The sequence below is a fragment of the Adiantum capillus-veneris genome, chromosome 15, assembly GCF_014529385.1.
Source record: "Adiantum capillus-veneris isolate H3 chromosome 15, ASM1452938v2, whole genome shotgun sequence".
NCBI lineage: Eukaryota > Viridiplantae > Streptophyta > Polypodiopsida > Polypodiales > Pteridaceae > Adiantum > Adiantum capillus-veneris.
The window spans coordinates 25,461,927-25,470,049 of record NC_140945.1 but is presented as its reverse complement, the minus strand read 5'-3'; the positions used below and the strand labels follow the sequence as shown (position 1 = coordinate 25,470,049).

Here is an 8,123-nt window from a genome sequence, read left to right as displayed (position 1 = left end):
CTTCCTTGGATGTGGTAGCCGTTTCTCAGGCTCCCTCTCCGGAATCGAATCCTAATTCTCCGTCACCCGTCACCCTTCCAACGTTTATGTGCCTTTTATCATCAGTTGGCTTTTCATGCAGCGTGTAGCTCAGAGAATACACGCCCTACGATGTTGGACGCATTGACGGGACGGCAAGGGCCGACGAGTGTGAATGGCACCGGAACTACCGCATCTTATATCGCTGCCCACTATCCCCACATCTGCAGAGATGGGCAAGATCTTGGATGTTTAGTTCCTCGGACGCGGCTACTATCACATAGAGTTCGAGACTTCCGAGATGGCATCATATGTAAGAGGCTCTCCCTCATCTGTCAACGTAATGGGGGAACGGGGCCCTAAACTCCCTAATAGTTTTGAGGATATTCCACATAGTAGAACACGAAATTGACGCCAGCACTGACGGCACCTGCTTTTCATCGCCCAACTAAAAACAGAGGTACTGAGGCTTGAAAAACGTCGCTCGTTCTTACTTTTGAAGTGCAGGGCGGGGAGTCAGTAGAGCCGCGAGCGAGAAAAGTGTGTGTGTGTGTGTGTGTGGAAGATGGAGATGAATACACTCGCCCAAGAGCGCAGAAAAGCGGAGTTTGATGTAGAGTCCATGAAAGTCGTGTGGGCAGGCAGTATGGAGCAGCTTCACCTCTCGCAGCGCATGGCGCATCTTGTAGCTAATGATCCTGTAAGTCCTGTCTGACTGAGAGAGAGAGAGAGAGAGAGAGAGAGAGAGAGAGAGAGAGAGAGAGAGAGAGAGAGAGAGAGACTTTGATGACCTTTGCCCGTGATTGTCTAAAATTCGACAGGATCTACGTTTGTTTGATTAGAACTGGAAGAAAAGAAAAATTTGTTACTCAATCCTAAATTTTCTCAAATCAGTGTTGAAAAACTAATGATTACTCATCTGGACTGTTATAGTCTGACACCTCGTTAGGTGGGTTGGCGGCTCCATATTTTCCTAAGTCCATTCGCCTTCGTCTGAACAGCCCTCAAATGCTTAGCAGCTTGATTTTCAACATCTTCATCAGTCCATAGAAATGGTGATTGTCTTTCTTGCAAATAGTTTCAAGAACAAGGTTGAAGCCTGCAAATATTTGAAAGAAGATTGCCATTGTATTATTCAATGATTTGAAAGTTTGAACCAACCCTTTTTGCTATCAGCTCCCTGGTGTTACTCTCATCAAATTAGGAGTTGGCACTTGTTTCATCCGATCAAATATAGTTGGACTACAAGATAGCTCACTGATCAAAAAGTTGTTGACAAACATTAAGCAGCTTCTGTTTGTGTGTGTCGCCAAATGAACTAAGTTAATTGTTCGAGTTCAATTGTCCTATGTTGATGACCATTGATATCTGTCGAAGACAATTGTAGTAGAGGGAGAAATACTCTAGTGCTGGTGTTGTCAAAGACTCTATATTTGGCCCCTGCTCATGGTTTTTTGTTTTCAGGAAGTCAATATTCCACATTCATATCCTGGAAATGGAGGAGAGCTCTATTCTTCTTTGATATAGACCTATGAGTTTTTATAGGGTGAATGTTCTTTGGAGTATTAGAATGTAGGTCCACAGTCACCATGAAACACGTTTCGGCAAGTGTGAAACCTTGAAACTCCAAAATTAGTTCGAAACACCTCACATGAAACCTTGGCTGAAATGTCCCTCAAATTTTTGGCCGTTGCTCACATAGTTGAGCCGTCTTTAGTCGAGCTGTTTTGGGCAATGAATTTCTCTTGAATTTTATGTATTGACGTTTTGGTCCAACGTTTTGTTACCTCTTTCCTATGGGCATGTAGCCATGAAGTTTCAAAACATTTCGTATGAAACAAGTCGCAAAAGTTTCAAAGCAGTCTCACTAGTTTATGAACTTACAAAACGTTTGGAAACTTCTCTTGAACGTTTCAAAGGCGAATGCTTTCTACTAGGTGTCTAAGACTTAAATCAGACACTCTTGTCCACATGTTACTTTGATTGAGGTTTCAACTTCAAAGTATTTTATGAATCTCCTAGTCTTTTTAAGTTAATTAGTGATTGCATGTGCTATGAGGTTCCTATATAGCGAGTAGCGGGGTCCTCTCTTGGATACCAATTTCAACTAGGAGAAAAAAGTGAAGGCCAAACTATCTGCCTTTTCACCACTTCTATCCTTTTAGTGTTTCCCCATACTCTTTGACCACATCGGTCCACACCGTCAATCTACTCTCTTTATGTGATTTCAACTCTTGTATTTCAGCTCCTTCTTCTATAAGAGTTATGGCATCTCTCTAGATTGGTCTAGTCGGTCCTGGTATCTCCTAGGGACAGGTGAGAGGGAGTGAGGGTTGTTTTGTGGGTGTGCCTAGCTAGAGTGAGGTAGTTTTCTCATGTCGGGATTGTCCAGCCATGTTTAGCTCGGGGTTTTGGCTCATTCCATGGCCATATAAAGGCTACAGGTATTTTGGCCTATTTTTTCCCTTGAGCCCTATGGGCCTATATTGCCCTTTCTCCCCCATTTCCTCATTTCAGCCCCTATTTTTGTAGGTCACGAGCTGAAGGAGTGGGTTGGGCATTTTGGCTCTTTCCCTATATAGGGAGCCGTGGGGGAGGGGGATCCCTCTCTTGGACATTGATTTACAGAGCTCTTTGTGGGGCACCCTCATTGGGCAGCCCCTTGGGTAGGCAGAGCTCGTCGGCAGTAGAACACCTGGCATTTTTGCGCTTTGGTGTTTTTCCCAAATCGGCCCTAGTGTTTTGTCAGGCTGCAAGAGCAGTTATGGACAATGTCTCGAGGATGTAGTTTTATAACAGACTTGGGCACCTCAAATCGGAAATCTGCCACGACACATGAGAGAATCACCTAAAAACACTTCACAAACTTTATCACAATTTAAAATAGAATCGACACGGCCCGGCGTAGTTCCGTTCCAGGTATTGGCCTCAAAATCTGGCGTCCCTTTCGGTATTTATTTTTATATTAATGCTTGAGCATAGTTACAATTCGTGCGGGCCTTCTCTACTCAGATGCCTCAGAACCCATCTTTATTCTTATGCTTGCGTCTTTACTCGTATTCCTTTTTCTAGTTCGGGTTTCTTGCCAGACCAACGGAATATCCCTTTTCGATGTTCCCCTCACCCCATCACGTGACGCAGCAAGAATATCCGTTTTCCGGTCTCTCCTACCGAACTAACGGTACAACCTCTTCACAATGCTTAATGTCACCCATCATATGACGCATCAGAGTTGTCCGTTCCTGATGGCTTTTAATAATTCAAGTAGGTCTACAATTCCTAATCTACCGGTTCAAGTGGACACATTTAAATATCCTAATTTCAATAAAAAGAAATTACTGAAGAAAATAAGAAAATAGTCCATTTAGCAACAGGTACCCGCGTGGATGCCTTGCTAGTAGTTTCTTGTGCAGGAGCAAATGGTAGTAGCAGCATAGTTAACGGGGAATGCCATCTAGGGAGGGGGGGAACGCCGGAATGGTGCTCTAGGCCTCGGGCAATCTGTGGAGTTTCGGAACGGCCGGCCCGAAACTGTCCAGGACTGGCAAATTTTCAGATTTTGGTTTTTTTATCTTGTGAGCCAGATTTTCAGATATTGGTTTTCTATCTTGTGAGCCTCCCCCTTATAAAATGCCCCTCCCCCCACCCCTTACCTTCACAATGCACACAAGCTTTCAAGTGCCAAGGCTCAAGCTGTACCCTCTCGAGTCTCGACTTTCAAGCTCTAGCCTGTCACAAACTGGTGACGTGGCAGGTCCTCGGACACACACACACGGCTGATTGCCCGTAAAATGCGCCTAACATGGTAGTGCCATACGGATCTCCACAATTTTCGCTGACTATTGACGTGGCAGATTTCCACAAAATGCACTGATTTACTGACGTGGCAGTACGTACGGATTTTCGGAAATTACGTTGGCTGTTTTAGCAGCTTTTGGTTATAGTTGCTTTTGAGTTTGAGAAGCTTTTGAGTTTAACTTTTGGGGCTCTGTTTATGGGCATCTCTTGTAAGAATAAATAATTCCTTTTGGGACTCGCTTCTCAGAGCATCTGGATGCAGAGTCTGAGAGTGAGTACCCATGGACTCTCTTGTACTTTGCACACAGATTAATATAAAAACAGATACCGAAGGGGTGCCAGTCTTTGGGGCCAATACCTCTTGGCACGGAACTACACCGGGCCGTGTTGTCTTTTGTGAATTGTTTTGAAGTGAAACTCTGTTGTGTCGCGGTAGAATCTTGACTTGGGGTGTCCAAGTCTTAAGAGTGGTATCAGAGTGCGGCCGATTTCTCTTCTAGCAAGAGATCCGATCCTTTTCTCACGACACTTATGGATTCCAACAAGAATTAGTCGACTTCTTCTGCATCTGCTGATGCAGGAGGAGATCACGAAGAAGATTCAACGGATTTAACAGGAGAAGAGTAGACACAAAGAAGAAGCATTTTTACAGAGCCAACCAATATGACTTTCTCGAAGACAAAAGCAAGAAAGCAAAAGAATTCAAAGAAGGTGGACAGTTGATTGAATTTGAATCCTTTTTTGGGTTTCGAGATGCTCCGAGGGCTTAGCCTTCATCGAGCAGTTTGACATAGCCTTCTCTGGAGGACATTACTCCGAGCACCTCCAAGATTAGGAGGGTTGTATCTTTTCTTAAAGGAAATGCTCGAACATGGTGGTTGAAACGAACGAAGGGAGTGGATCTCCCAGCTACATGGACCGCCTACAGACATGCGTTCGACGAACCACTCGACTATAGACACCATCCGGTAGCTCCCCCGTGTTGGGGCAGCGTCCGAGGACGTAGGCGTGCACCTGTAAGACCGAGCATCCCATACCACCCGGCCTCACCTCCTCGAGGTGACCTCGCGCACTCCTAGCCTCGCGGGCTTACCACTGGCACTCTGCCAGCGGGGGTCGATAGCTGCAAATGAGGCCTTGGCCTCCCTTTTATAATAATGGCTGGCCACACTGGCCGTGTTCACACTACGTCCGCCCGGACATTGGACGCCCATCTCGATGGCCTCTGGGCTAGATCCCCTCTCCCATGAGCGGGACATAACATACTTCCCCCCTTAAGAACCATTGATGTCCTCATCAATGAAAGTGGGGGTACTGAGCTTTCAAAGCTCTAACTGTTTCCCAAGTAGCAAACCTTTCAGATCGACCCTTCCATTTAATTAGTACTCGTCATAAGCTTTTTGGCGTGAATGATGGGTACGATGATCTAAAACTGCCTCTGGTTCTTGAGGAATATACTTAGTTTCCATATCTTGCCATACATTTTCCTCGATGAGCACAACAACGTTGGCTTCGCTCAATTTTACTTTAAATAGACCCATTCTCCCACATCTAGAGTCCTTGGAGATCTCTTTTGATTAGCATAAGTAGTGACTCGACCACGAACGAGCTAAATCCAATAGCAAAAGCAAGGGAAAACTCTAACTGTGGAAGATACCTTTCCCAATGAGACTGCCTATGAGAGACATAGGCTCTCAACATGTCCTCTAATGTCTGATTCATCCTTTCAGTTTGTCCGTCAGACTCGGGATGGTCAAAAGACGACATACTCAACTTTGTCTGAAGATTAGCAAACACATCTCGCCAAAATCGGCCAGTGAACTTAGTATCTCGATCACTGACGATATCCTCTGGCTGACCATACAACTTATAAAGCTGATCGACAAATAAAACCGCCAACTCATGGCTTTTTATAGTTGACTTTTTTGGTATAAACTTTGCCATTTTTGTGAGTCTATCGACCACAATCCCAATGGCGTCATTGCCCCGACTAGTATTTGGCAAACCAACGATAAAGTCCATGGAAATACTCTGGCGGATTGGATGTAGCAGGCGAACTTTCTCAAGGCGCTCTGCCTTATTGACCTGACACTGAGCGCATCTCTTCACATAGCTCTCTATGTAAGAGCGCATTCTTGGCCAATAGAAATATTGCTTGACCAAAGCCAAAGTTCTTTGGATGCGTGGGTGCCCAGCGCTAGGAACATCGTGGCATTCGCACAAAATTCTTTGTCGAACCTCATCGATTTCTGGCACGCAGACTTTACCATTTCTGAACAATAGTCCACCTCTAATGGAATATTGTCGTTGTCTCGCCTCTCCAACACGACTCACTTGGGTCTCCGGATCACCCAAGCTTGTACGCGAGTCATACCCCGCTTCGACCTCGTTCCATATCTTGCCAAAATGGCCATCGGAACGACATAGCCCTCGGAGAGAGAGAAATCCGTCGAGATTTCAGCCATAGACAAGGCTGAGTGCATCGGCAACTCGATTGCTGGATCCTTTTCTATAACGGATCTCAAAGTCAAACTCTTGCATAAGCTCAACCCATCTAGCCTTCCGGCCTCTGAGATCACCCTGATCACAGACAACGCAAAGAATGATGATCTGTCCATGCAACAAAGGTAGAGCCATACAAGTAGTGTCGCCATTTCCTCAAGGCGTTGACTACGCCATAAAGCTCCTTCTCATACGTTGGATAACGCATCTTAGCGTCAGAAAGTTTCTTACTTTCAAACGCAACAGGACGTCGGATGCTAGTATAATGCCGCACCAATGGCATAATCACTAGCATCCGTTTCAACCACAAACGGTTTGCTAGGATCCACAATGTGCAATATTGGCGCAGTAGTCACCAAGTGCTTTAGTGTCCGAAAGCTCTCGTCGAGACGCTCATTCCAGACAACATGGGACTACCTTTACGGTGAGGACCTGAAGTCTTCGGCCCTTTCACCCCTCCTTTTAAAAGTTGTGTAAGTGGGGCAACAACTTTAGAGTAATCCTTGATGAACTTGCGAAAGAATCCAGTAAAGCCTAAAAAGGACTTTACTTGGCGCACATTCTTCAGAATGGGTCAATTTGGCACTTTATCCAACTATTCAGAGTCAACGCGAATTCCATCGCGAGTAATGATGTGACCCAAGTACAAAAGCTCTTTCCTAAAGAATTCACATTTAGAGCGCTCCCCCATACACATATTAAAGCAGCATTTTAGAAAAGGGCCCTCTAAAGTTTGGAGGGCCCTTGTAAAATCTTATTGTGTGCCCATATGCCCTTTGAAAGGAAGTTTGCAGGTCGACTGTGCCAACCATTTCAGAGCACACCCTTACTTTTGACTTGTAAACCTCCTATAGCAAGTTATAATGGCGTTTTTGAAATGTAAGGGGTGGTAGAAGGACCCCCTAAAAGTTTTGTGCAACATTTTAGGTGGAGGGCCGTTTAATTTTTGGCAGCCCTATGAGGCACAATTTATTTGTTTGGAGGGCCCTCTAATAGCACCATTAGGGGGTCTATGAGGGAGCCCTCTTAGAAGCCTTGGCGTAAAGCTTCTCAGTTCTCAGTACTTCGAGAACAAGCGTGTATGCGCCAAGTGCTCAGATAAACGTCGGCTGTAGATCAAGATATCATCGAGAAATACAACAACGAAGCTACCTAAAAATGGTCTCAGCAAATCATTCATCATCTGCTGAAACGTAGCTGGAGCATCGGTCAAACCAAAAGGCAAGACCAAAAACTCATAGTGACCATAACGCGTATGGAAACCTATCTTAGGAATATCTTCCAGTTTGATCCGTATTTGGTGATAGCCTGATCGCAGGTCTATCTTCGTAAAATACAGTGCTCCATGGAGTCGATCTATCAGATCGTCCATGCGTAGGAGCAGATACTTGTTCTTGACAGTGAGCTTATTCAACCCCTTGTAATCCATGCAGAAGCGCATAGTGTTATCCTTCTTTCGAGAAAGTAACACTGGCGCTCCCCATAGGGATTTACTTGGCCGAACAAAACCCCTGTCGAGATAATCTTTCAGCTGTCGCTGAATCTCATCCTCCTCGGTTTTATTAAACCGACAAGGTTGCTTTGAGAAGGGTTGACTACCAGCCACTAACTCAATGCCATGATCTACTCCTCTTGAAGGCGGCAAGTCAGGAGGTAGATCATCAGGAAAAACATCCTTGTAATCAGTCATGATTTCTCGGATAAGGTTGGATTCATCGGAATCCCCAAGTTCAACAGAAGAACATGAAACATTTTTACGAAATTCGGTGACAGAAGTATTGAGCACTAATGAATCAAATCAAACA

At 45.0% G+C, this 8,123-nt stretch overlaps 1 protein-coding gene across 1 annotated transcript in view; it reads left to right on the top strand.

Moving 5' to 3' along the window:
- Positions 1-449: 449 nt before the first annotated feature.
- The window catches only part of LOC147440410 (putative peroxisomal acyl-coenzyme A oxidase 1.2), a 30,450-nt gene continuing 22,776 nt past the window's right edge, over positions 450-8,123 (top strand). The window contains exon 1 of the mRNA XM_086530153.1: positions 450-718. Coding sequence (XP_086386279.1) covers positions 584-718 — 135 coding nt within the window. The 5' untranslated portion in view covers positions 450-583. The remainder of the gene's footprint in view (positions 719-8,123) is intronic.